Genomic DNA, 22946 nt, shown 5'->3' with positions numbered 1-22946 from the left:
TCCTATGTGATTTATACGGCAGTCTCGGCGTCTCCTATGTGATTTATACGGCAGTCTCGGCGTCTCCTATGTGATTTATACGGCAGTCTCCTATGTGATTTATACGGCAGTCTCGGCGTCTCCTATGTGATTTATACGGCAGTCTCGGCGTCTCCTATGTGATTTATACGGCAGTCTCGGCGTCTCCTATGTGATTTATACGGCAGTCTCGGCGTCTCCTATGTGATTTATACGGCAGTCTCGGCGTCTCCTATGTGATTTACACGGCAGTCTCGGCGTCTCCTATGTGATTTACACGGCAGTCTCGGCGTCTCCTATGTGATTTATACGGCAGTCTCGGCGTCTCCTATGTGATTTATACGGCAGTCTCGGCGTCTACTATGTGATTTATACGGCAGTATCGGCGTCTACTATGTGATTTATACGGCAGTCTCCTATGTGATTTATACGGCAGTCTCCTATGTGATTTATACGGCAGTCTCCTATGTGATTTATACGGCAGTCTCTGCGTCTCCTATGTGATTTATACGGCAGTCTCGGCGTCTCCTATGTGCTGTATACGGCAGTCTCGGCGTCTCCTATGTGATTTATACGGCAGTCTCACTGTCTCCTATGTGATTTATATAGAGCAGTCTTGTTGTCGCCTTTATGATGTGTATACAGCAGTCTCAGTGTCTCCTTTGTGATGTGTATACAGCATCATTGTCTCCTATGTGATGTGTATACAGCAGTCTCTGAGTCTCCTATGTTATGCGTATAAGCGGGCTGAATGCCATAGTGATCATTGGTGGGTCACAGAGGGCTGATGAGGCAATCAGGTGCTACATGGTTCACAATCAATTATGTGCCACTGTCAGAGATTGAAAATGGTATTTACATGTAGCTAGCACCGCCAGTCAGTGATCTTTCCATACATACATACATAAACAGGGAAGACTGCAAAGCACTGATTAGGAAGTCCCTCTAGACTGCATAAGTAAAATACAGGTTATGCTGCCTCTTGCACCACCAGCAGGTCAGATATTCTCTTTAATGTGACAGGTTCCCTTTAATGCAATCTAGGTTTCCCTGCCATCAGGTCTTTTATGTAGGCACTGGCTGCAGTGTAGAAAAACACAGAAAACTACCAGACCCTGGAAAAGGACACAGGGGCCATATCTAGTGTCTAGAGCAGCCGGTATAAGTGGATGTATACGAATTTGCTGCTTTACTTGGCATCACGCTCTAAAAATCATCACAAAAGGAAGCGATTCAGGTAGAAGTGCAGAAAAATGAAACGGTAGCTCGTCCGTATGAGCAGTCCCGGTAATAAATGGAGCAGAACTGGGGACTTGATCTATATTTCCTCTATAATCAAAGTAAACTTGCCGCTGATTATGTTTCCTGCTTCCTACTGAAAACAAAGGAGCTGCCATTATTGGCAGAAATATAGGTAAACCCAAATCTGATCAAGGGTTGACTATAGGTACAAATCTGCAGAAAGGCCCTTTAAAGGCAAAACTGGAACTTGTGCAGTCCCTGCAGTAAATGTACATACGATGCAGCAGTCAGGGGAAGGACTGATCGTCTACGTAGCACATAACCTGCCTCTTATCTATGGCGCTGAGCAGAACATGCCTTTGTACCGCAGCTGCAGATCCTTCCATCAATCTCAATCAATAAACATGAAAATACTTGTAAGCAATTTACTGCATCGGAAGAAACATCTCCGCAGCGCGTTCCTGCAAAAACCTGAACCCTCCCTGGGGAACTTAAAGCTGTTACATTATTTTATATGAATAGTGCTGAATTGTGGCTAATATTTGTCTTGGGGGTCGCTCACACGAGTGTATAACACGGCCAATGTTTTATCGGATAGCACTGAACCCAATCTTGTACTATGGGGCAGTGCGGATCTGCTCATTTTTTTCTCATTCCAATTCGACATGAGCAAAAGAATAAAAAATAAAAATCACAGCATATTGCGATTGTCTCCGTGAATTGGAGCACGTGCACGCATTTAAATCTATGGATACATGTAAAACATCAAGCTGTACTCAGATGTCATCCGAGTGCAGTCCAAAAAACGCAGGCTCAGACAATGGAGAAATTAAGTTCTCCGTACCCGTGATCTGATTCTCTCCCATGAGCGAATTGTAGCACAGTAAACTGTCATTAGCATAATGAAGCAGAATCTCTCACATGGGAGAATCATCGCTCGTGGGACCGTAACCTTGATGTAATTTACAAAGTTTCTAGCACATAAAAATAGTGTTTTTAAGTTCTCATATTTTTTTCCATAAGTACCCAACTTGTGTTGTTAGGGTTGAACTATAGACAGAATCAGTCTCCTGCTCCCTCTGGCAGCCAACAATATTAGTTCACCTCCAGAAGAAGTCTTCTTAAATATTCTGCGAGCAACTGAGGGGTCCCAAAGTCACTTGTGTGAAAGAAGTGCAGAGACCATGGCTCCATTCACCTCTATGGGAGAAAGTCATTTCATCAGTCCCGTGAGAACAGAGAAGGTGACTCCTGTGAACTATTGTGAACTTCTGTACCCCCCATTCTTGAGATATCAATGGGGGCTCAGTTTCCCAGAGATAGATAGATATATACACTGCTCAAAAAAATAAAGGGAACACTGAAATACCCCATCCTAGATCTGAACGAATGAAATCTTCTCATTGAAAACTTTGTTCTGTAGAAAGCTGAATGTGCTGACAACAAAATCACACAACAATCATCAATGGAAATCACATTTATTAACCAATGGAGGCCTGGATTTGGAGTCACCCCCAAAATTAAAGTGGAAAAACACACTACAGGCTGATCCAACTTTGATCTAATGTGCTTAAAACAAGTCAAAATGAGTCTCCGTATTGTGTGTGGCCTCCACGTGCCTGTATGACCTCCCTACAACGCCTGGGCATGCTCCTGATGAGGCTGAGTATTGTGTGTGGCCTCCACTTGCCCGTATGACCTCCCTACAATGCCTGGGCATGCTCCTTATGAGGCCGAGTATTGTGTGTGGCCTCCACGTGCCTGTATGACCTCCCTACAACGCCTGGGCATGCTCCTGATGAGGCTGAGTATTGTGTGTGGCCTCCACGTGCCTGTATGACCTCCCTACAACGCCTGGGCATGCTCCTGATGAGGCTGAGTATTGTGTGTGGCCTCCACTTGCCCGTATGACCTCCCTACAACGCCTGGGCATGCTCCTGATGAGGCTGAGTATTGTGTGTGGCCTCCACGTGCCTGTATGACCTCCCTACAACGCCTGGGCATGCTCCTGATGAGGTTGAGTATTGTGTGTGGCCTCCACGTGCCTGTATGACCTCCCTACAACGCCTGAGCATGCTCCTGATGAGTCTCAGTATTCTGTGTGGCCTCCACGTGCCTGTATGACCTCCCTACAACACCTGGGCATGCTCCTGATGAGGCTGAGTATTGTGTGTGGCCTCTACGTGCCTGTATAACCTCCCTACAACGCCTGGGCATGCTCCTGATGAGGCTGAGTATTGTGTGTGGCCTCTACGTGCCTGTATGACCTCCCTACAACGCCCCCCCCCAACCCCAAAGAACAGACTTTCAATTTTCTTTTATGCAAAAAAAATTTAATTGATTATTCTGATCAGAGAGTGGTAAGAGTCTCATCAGATTTTCTTGTATGTGGAGAAATGGGGGTGGACACAATTTCTCCATTCTGACAGTCCGTGAAAATAGGAACGCACTCAGACGTAATTGGAGTGCAGCCCAATTTTTTTCACAGACCTATAGACTTGAATTGCAGATTTTGATCAGACCCTCAGATCAAAATTAGACATGTAAATGGTCCCATAGTGTTTGTACTGTAATTGTACTGATTTTTTTTAACCATTTCACCCCCAATATGAATAAATAATTTTTGTGTTTTAGTACAAATATACATTTAAAAAATGGTGTAATTCTGCTCTACATCACTTCCAGAAAAAAAAAAAACATTAAACGGCTGTATTGACAGAAAAAATAATCATTATGGATTTTGGAAAAAGGGGAGGGGAAAAAAGCAAATCGAAAAATGGCTGCGTCTTTAATGGGCACGTTTACACACTGTGCTGCAATTTACTGCTGGAACGCAAACAAAAAAATGCATTTAAGGTGTTTGGCAAAGGATGTGGCCAAGATGGCATCCAGCGCAGGTCTTACAGAGGTCAGAAAAGAAATGGTAGCTGTAAGGACCTACCGCACAGCAGGTGGGACACTGCGTCTTGTACGACAGAAACTTCCTGATGCAAAGGGAACAGTCTGTGAACAGAGGGAAAAACATGTTATTGCGGCACAGAAATCAGCACATTGTGTGTTCACAAACCTGACGGAAAAAAAAACAAAACATCAAAAAGTACAAAAACCTAGAGACTATTTCTCCAGAATGAACACGAATTGCTGCTCCCACAGGATGCGTCCTTGTGCTAATTGCAGGGAGGAGATTACACCGCAGATGATTGCACTCCACAAGCGGAGCTTTGTTACCAAGACGCACGTACGGTGGTCACCGCCATCGTTCATTTGGAGACGCTGAATTACAATCAGATACATTTTGTTCTCACGTCTTCAAAACTCATCAGGTTCATTAAAATCCAAAAGAAGCTAAAGATCTACTGGAGATATATAAACACATAGTAAAGCCGGTACCCGAGCTGTAAATACTCAATAAACGTACGGCGGTATACACAGCTACCACATTACACTACAGGCTCAGTATACATCACCCTATACACCCGGATAGCAGTCCTGATCACACAGAATTTACACCTTCATTTACATCTAGTGCATCATTGTGACAATGGAGCAGAATATCACGTCCCAAGGGGAAGACGCTCGCTCTATATATTGTGCTGTAAACACATACAGACGTACTGGTCTGTACACTATACCGCGACATTACAGGAACGTATTCATCCATCCAACACTGAACGGACAGAGAGCAGAATCATTGAATATACTACTATTATACTGCCCCCTATGTACAAGAATGTAACTACTATAATACTGCCCCTATGTACAAGAATATAACTACTATAATACTGCTCCTATGTACAAGAATATAACTACTATAATACTGTTCCTATGTACAAGAATATAACTACTATAATACTGCTCCCTATGTACAAGAATGTAATTACTATAATACTGCTCCCTATGTACAAGAATATAACTACTATAATACTGCTCCTATGTACAAGAATATAACTACTATAATACTGCTCCTATGTACAAGAATATAACTACTATAATACTGCCCCTATGTACAAGAATATAACTACAATAATACTGCTCCCTATGTACAAGAATATAAATACTATAATACTGCTCCCTATGTACAAGAATATAAATACTATAATACTGCTCCCTATGTACAAGTATATAACTATTATAATACTGCTCCTATATACAAGAATATAACTACTATAATACTGCACCCTATGTACAAGAATATAACTACTATAATACTGTCTCTATGTACAAGAATATAACTACTATAATACTGCCCCTATGTACAAGAATATAACTACTATAATACTGCTCCCTATGTACAAGAATATGACTACTATAATACTGCTCCTATGTACAAGAATATAAATACTATAATACTGCTCCCTATGTACAAGAATATAAATACTATAATACTGCTCCCTATGTACAAGAATATAACTATTATAATACTGCTCCTATATACAAGAATATAACTACTATAATACTGCTCCTATGTACAAGAATATAACTACTATAATACTGCCTCTATGTACAAGAATATAACTACTATAATACTGCCCCTATGTAGAAGAATATAACTACCATAATACTGCTCCTATGTACAAGAATATAACTACTATAATACTGCCCCTATGTACAAGAATATAACTACTATAATACTGCCCCTATGTAGAAGAATATAACTACCATAATACTGCTCCTATGTACAAGAATATAACTACTATAATACTGCTCCCTATGTACAAGAATATAACTACTATAATACTGCTCCTATGTACAGGAATATAAATACTATAATACTGCTCCCTATGTACAAGAATATAACTATTATAATACTGCTCCTATATACAAGAATATAACTACTATAATACTGCTCCTATGTACAAGAATATAACTACTATAATACTGCCTCTATGTACAAGAATATAACTACTATAATACTGCCCCTATGTAGAAGAATATAACTACCATAATACTGCTCCTATGTACAAGAATATAACTACTATAATACTGCCCCTATGTACAAGAATATAACTACTATAATACTGCCCCTATGTAGAAGAATATAACTACCATAATACTGCTCCTATGTACAAGAATATAACTACTATAATACTGCTCCCTATGTACAAGAATATAACTACTATAATACTGCTCCTATGTACAGGAATATAAATACTATAATACTGCTCCCTATGTACAAGAATATAACTATTATAATACTGCTCCTATATACAAGAATATAACTACTATAATACTGCTCCTATGTACAAGAATATAACTACTATAATACTGCCCATATGTACAAGAATATAACTACCATAATACTGCTCCTATGTACAAGAATATAACTACTATAATACTGCCCCCTATGTACAAGAATATAACTACTATAATACTGCCCCCTATGTATAAGAATATAACTACTATAATACTGCCCCCTATGTACAAGAATATAACTACTATAATACTGCTCCTATGTACAAGAATATAACTACTATAATACTGCCCCTATGTACAAGAATATAACTACTATAATACTGCCCCTATGTACAAGAATATAACTACTATAATACTGCCCCTATGTACAAGAATATAACTACTATAATACTGCCCCTATGTACAAGAATATAACTGCTATAATACTGCCCCCTATGTACAAGAATATAACTACTATAATTCTGCCCCTATGTACAAGAATATAACTATCATAATACTGCTCCTATATACAAGAATATAACTACTATAATACTGCCCCCTATGTACAAGAATATAACTACTATAATAATGCCCCTATGTACAAGAATATAACTACTATAATACTGCCCCCTATGTACAAGAATATAACTACTATAATACTGCCCCCTATGTACAAGAATATAACTACTATAATACTGCCCCCTATGTACAAGAATATAACTACTATAATACTGCCCCCTATGTACAAGAATATAACTACTATAATACTGCCCCCTATGTACAAGAATAACTATCATACTGCCCCCTATGTACAAGAATATAACTACTATAATACTGCCCCCTATGTACAAGAATATAACGGCTTTAATACTGCTCCTATGTACAAGAATATAACTACTATAATACTGCCCCTATGTACAAGAATATAACTACTATAATACTGCTCCTATGTACAAGAATATAACTACTATAATACTGCCCCTAAGTACAAGAAAATAACTACTATAATACTGCCCCTATGTACAAGAATATAACTACTATAATACTGCCCCCTATGTACAAGAATATAACTACTATAATACTGCTCCTATGTACAAGAATATAAATACTATAATACCCTATGTACAAGAATATAACTACTATAATACTGCTCCTATGTACAAGAATATAACTACTATAATACTGCTCCTATGTACAAGAAGATAACTACTATAATACTGCCCCTATGTACAAGAATATAACTACTATAATACTGCCCCTATGTGCAAGAATATAACTACTATAATACTGCCCCTATGTGCAAGAATATAACTACTATAATACTGCCCCTATGTACAAGAATATAACTACTATAATACTGCCCCTATGTACAAGAATATAACTACTATAATACTGCTCCCTATGTACAAGAATATAACTACTATAATAATGCTCCTATGTACAGGAATATAAATACTATAATACTGCTCCCTATGTACAAGAATATAAATACTATAATACTGCTCCCTATGTACAAGAATATAACTATTATAAGACTGCTCCTATATACAAGAATATAACTACTATAATACTGCCCCCTATGTACAAGAATATAACTACTATAATACTGCCTCTATGTACAAGAATATAACTACTATAATACTGCCCCTATGTACAAGAATATAACTACTATAATACTGCTCCCTATGTACAAGAATATAACTACTATAATACTGCTCCTATGTACAGGAATATAAATACTATAATACTGCTCCCTATGTACAAGAATATAACTATTATAATACTGCTCCTATATACAAGAATATAACTACTATAATACTGCTCCTATGTACAAGAATATAACTACTATAATACTGCCTCTATGTACAAGAATATAACTACTATAATACTGCCCCTATGTACAAGAATATAACTACTATAATACTGCCCCTATGTACAAGAATATAACTACCATAATACTGCTCCTATGTACAAGAATATAACTACTATAATACCCTATGTACAGGAATATAACTACTATAATACTGCTCCCTATGTACAAGAATATAACTATTATAATACTGCTCCTATGTACAGGAATATAAATACTATAATACTGCTCCCTATGTACAAGAATATAACTATTATAATACTGCTCCTATATACAAGAATATAACTACTATAATACTGCTCCTATGTACAAGAATATAACTACCATAATACTGCCCCTAAGTACAAGAAAATAACTACTATAATACTGCCCCTATGTACAAGAATATAACTACTATAATACTGCCCCCTATGTACAAGAATATAACTACTATAATACTGCCCCCTATGTACAAGAATATAACTACTATAATACTGCTCCTATGTACAAGAATATAAATACTATAATACCCTATGTACAAGAATATAACTACTATAATACTGCTCCTATGTACAAGAATATAACTACTATAATACTGCTCCTATGTACAAGAAGATAACTACTATAATACTGCCCTTATGTACAAGAATATAACTACTATAATACTGCCCCTATGTACAAGAATATAACTACTATAATACTGCCCCTATGTGCAAGAATATAACTACTATAATACTGCCCCTATGTGCAAGAATATAACTACTATAATACTGCCCCTATGTACAAGAATATAACTACTATAATACTGCCCCTATGTACAAGAATATAACTACTATAATACTGCTCCCTATGTACAAGAATATAACTACTATAATACTGCTCCTATGTACAGGAATATAACTACTATAATACTGCTCCTATGTACAGGAATATAAATACTATAATACTGCTCCCTATGTACAAGAATATAAATACTATAATACTGCTCCCTATGTACAAGAATATAAATACTATAATACTGCTCCCTATGTACAAGAATATAACTATTATAATACTGCTCCTATATACAAGAATATAACTACTATAATACTGCCCCCTATGTACAAGAATATAACTACTATAATACTGCCTCTATGTACAAGAATATAACTACTATAATACTGCCCCCTATGTACAAGAATATAACTACAATAATACTGCTCCCTATGTACAAGAATATAACTACTATAATACTGCTCCTATGTACAGGAATATAAATACTATAATACTGCTCCCTATGTACAAGAATATAAATACTATAATACTGCTCCCTATCTACAAGAATATAACTATTATAATACTGCTCCTATATACAAGAATATAACTACTATAATACTGCTCCTATGTACAAGAATATAACTACTATAATACTGCCTCTATGTACAAGAATATAACTACTATAATACTGCCTCTATGTACAAGAATATAACTACTATAATACTGCCCCCTATGTACAAGAATATAACTACTATAATACTGCCCCCTATGTACAAGAATATAACTACTATAATACTGCCCCCTATGTACAAGAATATAACTACTATAATACTGCCCCCTATGTACAAGAATATAACTACTATAATACTGCCCCTATGTACAAGAATATAACTACTATAATACTGCCCCCTATGTACAATATAACTACCATAATACTGCTCCTATGTACAAGAATATAACTACCATAATACTGCTCCTATGTACAAGAATATAACTACTATCATACTGCCCCCTATGTACAAGAATATAACTACTATAATACTGCCCCTATGTACAAGAATATAACTACTATAATACTGCCCCCTATGTACAAGAATATAACTACTATAATACTGCCCCCTATGTACAAGAATATAACTACTATAATACTGCCCCCTATGTACAAGAATATAACTACTATAATACTGCCCCTATGTACAAGAATATAACTACTATAATACTGCCCCCTATGTACAATATAACTACCATAATACTGCTCCTATGTACAAGAATATAACTACCATAATACTGCTCCTATGTACAAGAATATAACTACTATAATACTGCCTCTATGTACAAGAATATAACTACTATAATACTGCCCCTATGTACAAGAATATAACTACTATAATACTGCCCCTATGTACAAGAATATAACTACCATAATACTGCTCCTATGTACAAGAATATAACTACTATAATACCCTATGTACAGGAATATAACTACTATAATACTGCTCCCTATGTACAAGAATATAACTACTATAATACTGCTCCTATGTACAGGAATATAAATACTATAATACTGCTCCCTATGTACAAGAATATAACTATTATAATACTGCTCCTATATACAAGAATATAACTACTATAATACTGCTCCTATGTACAAGAATATAACTACCATAATACTGCCCCTAAGTACAAGAAAATAACTACTATAATACTGCCCCTATGTACAAGAATATAACTACTATAATACTGCCCCCTATGTACAAGAATATAACTACTATAATACTGCCCCCTATGTACAAGAATATAACTACTATAATACTGCTCCTATGTACAAGAATATAAATACTATAATACCCTATGTACAAGAATATAACTACTATAATACTGCTCCTATGTACAAGAATATAACTACTATAATACTGCTCCTATGTACAAGAAGATAACTGCTATAATACTGCCCTTATGTACAAGAATATAACTACTATAATACTGCCCCTATGTACAAGAATATAACTACTATAATACTGCCCCTATGTGCAAGAATATAACTACTATAATACTGCCCCTATGTGCAAGAATATAACTACTATAATACTGCCCCTATGTACAAGAATATAACTACTATAATACTGCCCCTATGTACAAGAATATAACTACTATAATACTGCTCCCTATGTACAAGAATATAACTACTATAATACTGCTCCTATGTACAGGAATATAAATACTGTAATACTGCTCCCTATGTACAAGAATATAAATACTATAATACTGCTCCCTATGTACAAGAATATAAATACTATAATACTGCTCCCTATGTACAAGAATATAACTATTATAATACTGCTCCTATATACAAGAATATAACTACTATAATACTGCCCCTATGTACAAGAATATAACTACTATAATACTGCCCCCTATGTACAAGAATATAACTACAATAATACTGCCCCCTATGTACAAGAATATAACTACAATAATACTGCTCCCTATGTACAAGAATATAACTACTATAATACTGCTCCTATGTACAGGAATATAAATACTATAATACTGCTCCCTATGTACAAGAATATAAATACTATAATACTGCTCCCTATGTACAAGAATATAACTATTATAATACTGCTCCTATATACAAGAATATAACTACTATAATACTGCTCCTATGTACAAGAATATAACTACTATAATACTGCCTCTATGTACAAGAATATAACTACTATAATACTGCCCCCTATGTACAAGAATATAACTACCATAATACTGCTCCTATGTACAAGAATATAACTACTATAATACTGCCCCCTATGTACAAGAATATAACTACTATAATACTGCCCCTATGTACAAGAATATAACTACTATAATACTGCCCCCTATGTACAATATAACTACCATAATACTGCTCCTATGTACAAGAATATAACTACCATAATACTGCTCCTATGTACAAGAATATAACTACTATAATACTGCCCCTATGTACAAGAATATAACTACTATAATACTGCCCCCTATGTACAAGAATATAACTACTATAATACTGCCCCCTATGTACAAGAATATAACTACTATAATACTGCCCCCTATGTACAAGAATATAACTACTATAATACTGCCCCCTATGTACAAGAATATAACTACTATAATACTGCCCCTATGTACAAGAATATAACTACTATAATACTGCCCCCTATGTACAAGAATATAACTACTATAATACTGCCCCCTATGTACAAGAATATAACTACTATAATACTGCCCCCTATGTAGAAGAATATAACTACTATAATACTGCTCCTATGTACAAGAATATAAATACTATAATACCCTATGTAGAAGAATATAACTACTATAATACTGCTCCCATGTACAAGAATATAACTACTATAATACTGCTCCCATGTACAAGAATATAACTACTATAATACTGCTCCCTATGTACAGGAATATAACTACTATAATACTGCTCCTATGTACAGGAATATAAATACTATAATACTGCTCCCTATGTACAAGAATATAACTATTATAATACTGCTCCTATATACAAGAATATAACTACTATAATACTGCCTCTATGGACAAGAATATAACTACTATAATACTGCCCCTATGTACAAGAATATAACTACTATAATACTGCCCCCCAATGTACAAGAATATTACTATAATACTGCTCCTATGTACAAGAATATAACTACTATAATACCCTATGTACAAGAATATAACTACTATAATACTGCCCCCTATGTACAAGAATATAACTACTATAATACTGCCCCTAAGTACAAGAATATAACTACTATAATACTGCCCCTATGTACAAGAATATAACTACTATAATACTGCCCCCTATGTACAAGAATATAACTACTATAATACTGCTCCTATGTACAAGAATATAACTACTATAATACTGCCCCCTATGTACAAGAATATAACTACTATAATACTACCCCTATGTACAAGAATATAACTACTATAATACTGCCCCTATGTACAAGAATATATCTACTATAATACTGCTATGTACAAGAATACAACTACTATAATACTGCTCCTATGTACAAGAATATAACTACTATAATACTGCTCATATGTACAAGAATATAACCACTATAATACTGCCCCTATGTACAAGAATATAACTACTATAATACTGCTCCCATGTACAAGAATATAACTACTATAATACTGCTCCCATGTACAAGAATATAACTACTATAATACTGCTCCCTATGTACAAGAATATAACTACTACAATACTGCTCCTATGTACAAGAATATAACTACTATAATACTGCTCCTAAGTACAAGAATATAACTACTATAATACTACTCCTATACACAAGAATATAACTACTATAATACTGCTCCTATGTACAAGAATAAAACTACTATAATACTGCCCCCTATGTACAAGAATAAAACTACTATAATACTGCCCCCTATGTACAAGAATATAACTACTATAATACTGCTCCTATGTACAAGAATATAACTACTATAATACTGACCCCTATACACAAGAATATAACTACTATAATACTGCCCCTATGTACAAGAATATAACTACTATAATACTGCCCCTATGTACAAGAATATATCTACTATAATACTGCTATGTACAAGAATACAACTACTATAATACTGCTCCTATGTACAAGAATATAACCACTATAATACTGCTCATATGTACAAGAATATAACCACTATAATACTGCCCCTATGTACAAGAATATAACTACTATAATACTGCTCCCATGTACAAGAATATAACTACTATAATACTGCTCCCATGTACAAGAATATAACTACTATAATACTGCTCCCTATGTACAAGAATATAACTACTACAATACTGCTCCTATGTACAAGAATATAACTACTATAATACTGCTCCTAAGTACAAGAATATAACTACTATAATACTACTCCTATACACAAGAATATAACTACTATAATACTGCTCCTATGTACAAGAATAAAACTACTATAATACTGCCCCCTATGTACAAGAATAAAACTACTATAATACTGCCCCCTATGTACAAGAATATAACTACTATAATACTGCTCCTATGTACAAGAATATAACTACTATAATACTGACCCCTATACACAAGAATATAACTACTATAATACTGCCCCTATGTACAAGAATATAACTACTATAATACTGCTCCTATGTACAAGAATATAACTACTATAATACTGCCCCCTATGTACAAGAATATAACTACTATAATGCTGCCCCTATGTACAAGAATATAACTACTATAATACTGCCCCCTATGTACAAGAATATAACTACTATAATACTGACCCCTATACACAAGAATATAACTACTATAATACTGCCCCTATGTACAAGAATATAACTACTATAATACTGCCCCTATGTACAAGAATATAACTACTATAATACTGCCCCTATGTACAAGAATATAACTACTATAATACTGCCCCTATGTACAAGAATATAAGTACTATAATACTGCCCCCTATGTACAAGAATATAAGTACTATAATACTGCCCCCTATGTACAAGAATATAAGTACTATAATACTGCCCCCTATGTACAAGAATATAACTACTATAATACTGCCCCCTATGTACAAGAATATAACTACTATAATACTGCCCCCTATGTACAAGAATATAAGTACTATAATACTGCCCCCTATGTACAAGAATATAACTACTATAATACTGCCCCCTATGTACAAGAATATAACTACTATAATACTGCCCCCTATGTACAAGAATATAACTACTATAATACTGCCCCCTATGTACAAGAATATAACTACTATAATACTGCCCCTATGTACAAGAATATAACTACTATAATACTGCCCCCTATGTACAAGAATATAACTACTATAATACTGCCCCCTATGTACACTGATATAGGCCTTAATGTCACATTGATTAGTAAATCACTGGTCAGAGAAGTGATACTTCTGTGATTGGGACATCATATATTATATTTCGGTTTTCTTGGTAATATTAATATCTTTCAATCTTGAGAATATTATGGTTTTATTAAGCAAAACAAGCTTCGTAACAAATTTATTAATTTTAAAAAGAAAATTATTCTTTGGGACATTGCACCATTAATTTTACATCTAATGGGGATTAGGAAACCGTTCGGTGCAGCAATAATCCTGAACTCTTGCTTTCTGCCGTAGGGAATGCAAATGTAAAATAAATATTTAGAAAATGAGCAATAACGTCTCAATTAGAGCGGCTCCAGGAATAAAAGCGTTTAGCGTCCAGTTACAGAATTTACCATCTTTACGATGCGAGTAGCTGCATTTTCATGTGCTGCTTTGGCTTCATACACAAGGAGAGCGCTGCGCATGATATAAATAAACATGAGCGGTAACCGGATTTGTGAGGCATTGCACACAATTAGTCGCTGCTTTCGTCAGCATTTAGGGAAGATTTATGAATCTTGCAGTCATAAATCAGATTTTACTAATGGAGAAATTTACATCTCGGAGTCAAGGCCGGAGCATCGGAAGATGCTCATTACTCTTCAGTAACGGCAGGTCTCTATATGGAAAGCTTTCCATAGGTCATCCTCACAGGGAGTAAGATTGTGGCTGGAGTAGGATTTTATGAACATAAATGATAAATGTGACTTTCCTAAACCTCAACTTTGCTTAAACTTCCTAAGACAAAGCCCCAATAAGCAGATCTAGGAAGCTATCTAGGAGGGAAAAGGGGGGTACAGCCGAGGGAGGGACCAGAAAGGAGCTAGCCGCCAAGGAGGAGACGGGAAAAGGAGCTAGCCGCCAAGGAGGAGACGGGAAAAGGAGCTAGCCGCAAAGGAGGAGACGGGAAAAGGAGCTAGCCGCAAAGGAGGAGACGGGAAAAGGAGCTAGCCGCAAAGGAGGAGACGGGAAAAGGAGCTAGCCGCAAAGGAGGAGACGGGAAAAGGAGCTAGCCGCAAAGGAGGAGACGGGAAAAGGAGCTAGCCGCAAAGGAGGAGACGGGAAAAGGAGCTAGCCGCAAAGGAGGAGACGGGAAAAGGAGCTAGCCGCAAAGGAGGAGACGGGAAAAGGAGCTAGCCGCAAAGGAGGAGACGGGAAAAGGAGCTAGCCGCAAAGGAGGAGACGGGAAAAGGAGCTAGCCGCAAAGGAGGAGACGGGAAAAGGAGCTAGCCGCAAAGGAGGAGACGGGAAAAGGAGCTAGCCGCAAAGGAGGAGACGGGAAAAGGAGCTAGCCGCAAAGGAGGAGACGGGAAAAGGAGCTAGCCGCAAAGGAGGAGACGGGAAAAGGAGCTAGCCGCAAAGGAGGAGACGGGAAAAGGAGCTAGCCGCAAAGGAGGAGACGGGAAAAGGAGCTAGCCGCAAAGGAGGAGACGGGAAAAGGAGCTAGCCGCAAAGGAGGAGACGGGAAAAGGAGCTAGCCGCCAAGGAGGAGACGGGAAAAGGAGCTAGCCGCCAAGGAGGAGACGGGAAAAGGAGCTAGCCGCCAAGGAGGAGACGGGAAAAGGAGCTAGCCGCCAAGGAGGAGACGGGAAAAGGAGCTAGCCGCCAAGGAGGAGACGGGAAAAGGAGCTAGACGCCAAGGAGGAGACGGGAAAAGGAGCTAGACGCCAAGGAAGAAACGGGAAAAGGAGCTAGACGCCAAGGAAGAGACGGGAAAGGAGCTAGCCGCCAAGGAAGAGACGGGAAAGGAGCTAGCCGCCAAGGAAGAGACCGGAAAGGAGCTAGCCGCCAAGGAAGAGACCGGAAAGGAGCTAGCCGCCAAGGAAGAGACCAGAAAGGAGCTAGCCACCAAGGAAGAGGCCAAAAAGGAGCTAGCCACCAAGCAAAAGACTGAAAAGGAGCTAGTCGCCAAGGAAGAGACCGCAAAGGAGCTAGCCGCCAAGGAGAGAGACCGCAAAAGGAGCTTGCTGCCAAGGAGAGAGACCGCAAAAGGAGCTTGCTGCTGGGGAAAGGAGCCTTTGGGGGTAAGAAGTTTTGAGAGAGAACAGGTGCCCGTGGAACGGAGTGGAAATGGAACAGGGATGGAGCCTGTAGTGGGAGGGGAAGGGGTGCTGTAAAAGGGGCAGAAAAAAAGCCTACAGGGGTGAGGAGTGGGGTGCAGAAGTTGGCAGGGGCGGGGCAGAAAAATATGGCAGTGCTTTCTCTATACTCTGCAAGGCGAGCATGAATGTTTATGTGGGAGTCAGGAGAAACTGCCAACTACTCTTTGTCTGATAGCTGGCCATCTTTTAGGGTATGTTCATCCAATTTATTTTACTTTTCTTATGTGAGTTTTTTTGGATCAGAAACCAAAAAAAAAAAGCCTAGTGGGTTTGAACTACTGGTGTTTTGAGAGTTTCTACTCAAAAAAATCTGCAGAAAAAAGTTAGTATGAGCACCCTCTGAAAGCTTACTCACACGTTGTATTTTTTACCGTGATTTTCAAGGGTAAAAAAAACAAAAAACTATATACTTTACAGTACAAGCAAAGTGAATGACATTTCAGAAATGCTTCTTACTTTTCCTTGTGGATGAACAAATGTAATCTCCAGTATAATGATCTTTTCAATGTTTTTTCACTCATTCAAATGAATAGGAAAAAGCTCAAATATAAAACGTGCAGAAAACGTGTTCATTTTCCACAGCGTTTTTCCTGCCAACACTTGATTATTTGCAGCAAATTATTCTGCACCAAAAAACAAAAATGTGTGCCCATACCCTTAGGGTTCCTTTATGCAGACAATAACCAAAGGCAGATTGCAATTGTTCTTGGAATCGGGGTTACCATTGTAGTCTTGCAATAGTGGAGAAACTCCTGCATGGGGGATGCATGCTGCTTTTATGGGTAACGCCATTGTGAGTCTCGAGTATAAGACATAAAATTGTGAAGCATAAGAATGCAACATCGGAACAGAGAATCACCTCTGCTCCGTATGAGAGGTATGATCCGCAACTCCAGCTGAGCTGCAACGTCTATTGGACCCTGCAATCTACACTGTATCGTATTAAAGTCCTATTCTCTTCATTTCAGCTTGATCACAATGGCTGCAATGGACAAACCAAGTGCAGATCGGATATTTCTTACAGCTAGGAGAGAATGGAGTATCGACTCCAGGTAACTAAACCACTGGAGACAAAAAGAAGACGACGACCAGGAAACTTAACTAAACTTTGTCGTAACACCATCTCTCCAATAGGGTAATTGGACAACGAATACAAATCAGCAATGGAAATATCGGATCTGATGCTGCTGCTTTTACAGTCTATGTAAAGTCCAATGCTAATAATTCTGAGCCATTATCACCGGTCCAATATACCCGTTACAAGAGAAAAAGAAAATAAAAATCCAGACCTAACCAAAGTAATTTGTTGGGCACCTCCTGAGCCATTTTCATTTCAGCCGGCAATGAAATAAAATAGCACAAAAGTACAATTGACCTTTCGGTTGGCGCCCGTTCCTCGAAGATGCAGACCAATTCTGGCTAATGCTTGATAGGTGGAGCAACCAGCTAAAGGGGGAATGCGATCCCCCTCTGGTGTTCATGTGTTTTATTATGCAAGGTAGAAATGTAATGAGCAATTTCCCTTCTCGCAGGCAGAGGATGAAGCAGGAGATTTTCTGCAATCCTCCATAAAGTGGAACAGACAACAGAGCAGCGGCTCGTGGCCGGCCCGGAGCTGCCGTACATATGTTCACTCCACATCTCTAGTGTCCGTACCTAAAAGGACACAGATCTTGGTGGGGGATGTTGTTCTCAGAGCAAAATCTTTTAAGTCCCCCCCCCCGTAGTAAAACAGAATGTTCTAAACTCTTATAAACTATTATTATTGCTTATGGAAATGTTTTGTATCATCACTGGTGCAAAAAAACCCAGGCACACATTTAACATTTAGTTCACATAATTTATTATTTTATTGCATAACCTAAGTTGCAAAATTTTCAATTATTACACCCACTTTTAAGTACATGGAGGGGGCTGGTTCAACAAATATTAGACGTATTTATTAAGCCAGAAAATATTGGAAACTTACACTGGTCGTAGGAGATGTAGATTTCATTTTCTGACTTTAAGGCTACGTTCCCACGATGAGATTCTGGTGCGGTTTTGATGTTGCAGATTTTCTGCACTCATTAAAGTAAAATCGGTTACTTGCATTTCTTGGAATACACGCTGCGTAAAAAAAACTCATCATGGGAAAGTAGCCTAGGAATGTATAAAACTGCAGTTGTGGGTGCCTTCTAATACATTTGGTACAATCTTACTAAAATTTGCATCAAAAATCCAATGCTGACTCCTGGATTTTTCGCTGCTGATTTGCTGTGGGTTAGCAGCAGATCCACACACGAGAGGCAAATCCTCGCAGTCTTCATATAAAATAACTAAAGGCACGACTTATTTCTGGGTCAGATGTTTTCTGCAACAATCCAGCCAGAAAATTTCCATTGCGTGTGAATAGGTTGTGAGAATCCCACAGACTTCAAAATCTGCATCAAATTTGTTGGCAAACTGTTAAATACAACATGTGCGAATAGGGTCTGATAATGTTTACTACAAAACACTGTCAGCAAGCTAAAGCAGGTCAGATTAAAATATGCACTAAAAAAAGAAAAAATCTGCCATTCTCATTACAGCTGTAGAGGTACAACTAGAAGATGGATATTTGCCCCCATGCAAAAATTTAGCCTAGAGGAAGCTACCCACCTGCAGCCGATAACTTCCCCCGGATACAAATCAGTGGAAAAATTCATGCAAACTCAATCCTGATGATCTCAGAGCTGATTTTCTGCTTTACTCATTTTACAAGGTTTATCATCCCTGACTGTCACTGGGAGACGGCAGGAATGTATGGGAATTGAGATAATGCCCCTATAAGTGGTTACTGATCCAGACACTGAGTAAGGCTATGTGCACACCTAGTGTTTTTTATGTCTTTTCGTGGCTTTTTCACTGCGGAAATGCAGCGAAAAAGCTATGTAATCCGCCTGCCACGTATTGCAATGGTAATCCTGATGTGCTGTGTCCATGATGCGGAAATTTCTGCTCAGGATTACCATTGCGGAAAGAGATGCAGCATGTCCATTCTTTGCGCGTTTCCGCCGTGAATTTGCGACCATTGACTTGAATTGAACCGCAGCAAAACCACAGGTATAATATCCATACCTGCGGATTTGTTGCATTTCAATTAAAGCCAATGGGTGCAAATTTGCGGCGGAAATGCGCTGCGGGTGTTACCCAGGTCGTGAGAGGAGGACTACTACTGGGGGAAGCAAAAGTCTCCTCAGCAAAGCCGGCTACCAAGATGTTAAAAAAAAAGAGAAAAAAAAAAAAAAACAACACCTTACACTCACCTGTCCGGCGCCCCCCGGTGTCCTCCGCGATGCTCTCCCTGGAGGCACACTGCAGGGAGCGCGCTCGCTCCCAGCAGTGTACTGTGCTGCCAGGACCTGCAGTCACATGAGCAATCAGCTAATCGCTCACGTGACCTCACCCTGGGGACATTCTCAAGAATGTTCCCATGGTGGTGAGCACACCGGGGCTGATAAGCTGATGAACCCCAGTGACCTCCTGCAGCATGTGTACTGATAGGAGTGGTTGCTGCTGTAACTGCAGTAGAAGTGACCCTGATCGCCGAGGGACAATCGTTGGCAGTAATCTTGGACTGCGTCGTGACGGCGGACAGGTGAGGGATACGGTTGTTTGTTTTTTTCATTTTTTTTCAGAAGATCAAAGGCTTCGGGTTCAGAGAGAATAAAAAAAAATTTAAAACCGTGTGTTTTTTTATTTCATTAAAATATTTTATTCTGGCCGTGTATTTATTGTAAAGGCGGCGATAGCTTTACTACGCGGTTAGTAATGGGAGATCTTATAGACGCCCTCCATTTCTAACCTGGGCTTCACGTCAGAAGCCAATACAAGGCTGACGTGAACCCCAACCCCATTACCCCACTCGCCACCACTACAGAGCAGTGGGAAGAGAGGAGACTAAGCGCCAGATTTCTGGGACTGCTGAGGGGTGATATTAATAGCCGCGGAGGGGGCTAGTATTCATGAACCCTTCCCTGGCCATTAATATCAGCCCGTAGCTGTCTAGTTTAGCCTTTGCAAGTTAGATTTTATAGGGGGACCCTTCATCAATTTTTTTCTTGGGTCCCCCTGTAATCTAGCCAGTAAAGGCTAAACAAACAGCTGTGGGCTGATATTAATAGCCAGGTAACATTGTTGGCTAATGGCCCCTTCCGCGGCTACTAATATCATCCCCCAGAGGTCAGCTTTCCCTCTGCTGGTTATAAAAATGACGCAGGAGCCCATGCCATTTTCTTTTTTTTTTTTTTTTTTTTTTTTTACATTTTAGGCTCTGTGCCCACGTTCCGGACGTAGCAGCGCTTTGGACGATATTTTTTGCTGCGTTCAAAACGTTGCATTCTATTGAACGCAGGTAAATCCGCATGTGTTCACTGAACCATTCGGATTTACCGCATTCAATACATTCTAGTGGTTCAATTTCTGTTGCAGAGACTTTGCTGCGGTCCTGAAAGACACGCTGCATGTCAATGTCCACGGGAGATAAGCAGCCTCAGATGCACGCATAGCGGACATGGAATTTCTAGAGATCCCATCCACTATGCTGTAACATCTTGACGCTGCGGGTTTGAAGTTGAATAAACACGCAGCGTCAAACCTGCAGCGGCTCCTGATCGTGGCCAAGTACCCAAACTCACCCGCAGCGCATCAATTTCTGTATCGTACACGCTAGTCTCCGCTGTAGATTTTGACCCATTGAAGTGTCATTATATGAGGTGAATTCACATGTACCGGCAACAAAAGTGCGGCATTCGAACACCAGGTTTTGGACGCAACAAAAATATGCCACATCAAAGCGCTGCTCAGTGCAAATCGGGGGCAGCTAACGAAACAGCTGTGAGCTGTTAGTAATGGCCAGGGACCATGTTTGCAAATGGCACCTTCCTAGGCTAAAAATAGCAGCTCACAGCTGCTGCATAAATTACATAAATGGAAATGCTAATGAAAATTGGGTGAATGGGATCAGCTGACACCCAGCTCTTTTGTTTGGTGATGACAAGGTGTCAATCAGACCCTTTCATCACCAAACCTAATTAAAGTAAAGTAAAGAGTTAAATAAACAGACACTGAGCAAACACTTTATTTGAAATACAAGACACAATCTTTAATTATTTAAATTAACCAATATACTCACCCCAGTTCTGATGGTAATCCAAGGGTTTAAGCAATGTCCCACCAAATAACTTTATTTATCATCAAAAAGCATTCATTGATGTACAAAAGCGCTTAAAAAAAAAAAGCATAAAAAAACCGCATCAAGAACGCGGCAAAACCGCACATTTTTTCGAGCAGCGTTTTTCCTGCCAATGGAGATGCAGAAACGCTCGGGAAATTTCTGCTTCAAATTCTGAACGTGCGCACATAGCCTAATTGAGGTTTTAAACTGAGCAGCCACCCCGCTCTCATACGTCCACACGTAGCCCTTACATCCCAATATGAGTAATGTGCGCTCATGGTTGAAGCCCCCAAAGCAGTGGCCATGATTGCAAGTGTCATAGAGAAAAAATAAAATCCATAAAGACATCCCCGGAGAGGGTACATATCACCCTCACATTGAACATATGGGGTTAATTATAACTGGGGAAGTGAGAGAGAGCTGACATTTCAACCTTCCTTGAAGTAGGGACCCCTGCAGTGTCCAGGTAATTACAACAGGAGAGTTGTTATGAGAGCCAGACACTAAGTACACATCCCAGGCCAGAGCTTCCTCTCATCAAAGCACTGTTCTGAGAGATGTTTTGAAGCCAGTGGTCAGTCATAAATAACGGTAATTAATTAGACTAACAGTAATTGTATTTCTAGGAGTCCATCCTGACAGCACTCTGGAGGACATCCTTCTT

The 22946-nt window shown here is 38.5% G+C and overlaps 1 protein-coding gene across 1 annotated transcript in view; it reads right to left on the bottom strand.

Annotated features, from left to right (window-relative positions):
- The window catches only part of RAD18 (RAD18 E3 ubiquitin protein ligase), a 329593-nt gene that overhangs the window by 284502 nt on the left and 22145 nt on the right, over positions 1 to 22946 (bottom strand). The window contains exon 3 of the mRNA XM_073645023.1: positions 4202 to 4263. Within this exon, the coding sequence (XP_073501124.1) occupies positions 4202 to 4263 (62 nt within the window). The remainder of the gene's footprint in view (positions 1 to 4201; positions 4264 to 22946) is intronic.

The sequence above is a fragment of the Phyllobates terribilis genome, unplaced genomic scaffold, assembly GCF_046119375.1.
Source record: "Phyllobates terribilis strain yellow unplaced genomic scaffold, ASM4611937v1 Scaffold_8__6_contigs__length_399053987, whole genome shotgun sequence".
NCBI lineage: Eukaryota > Metazoa > Chordata > Amphibia > Anura > Dendrobatidae > Phyllobates > Phyllobates terribilis.
The sequence above is the reverse complement of the archived record's forward strand: the minus strand, read 5'-3'. Positions and strand labels throughout refer to the sequence as shown.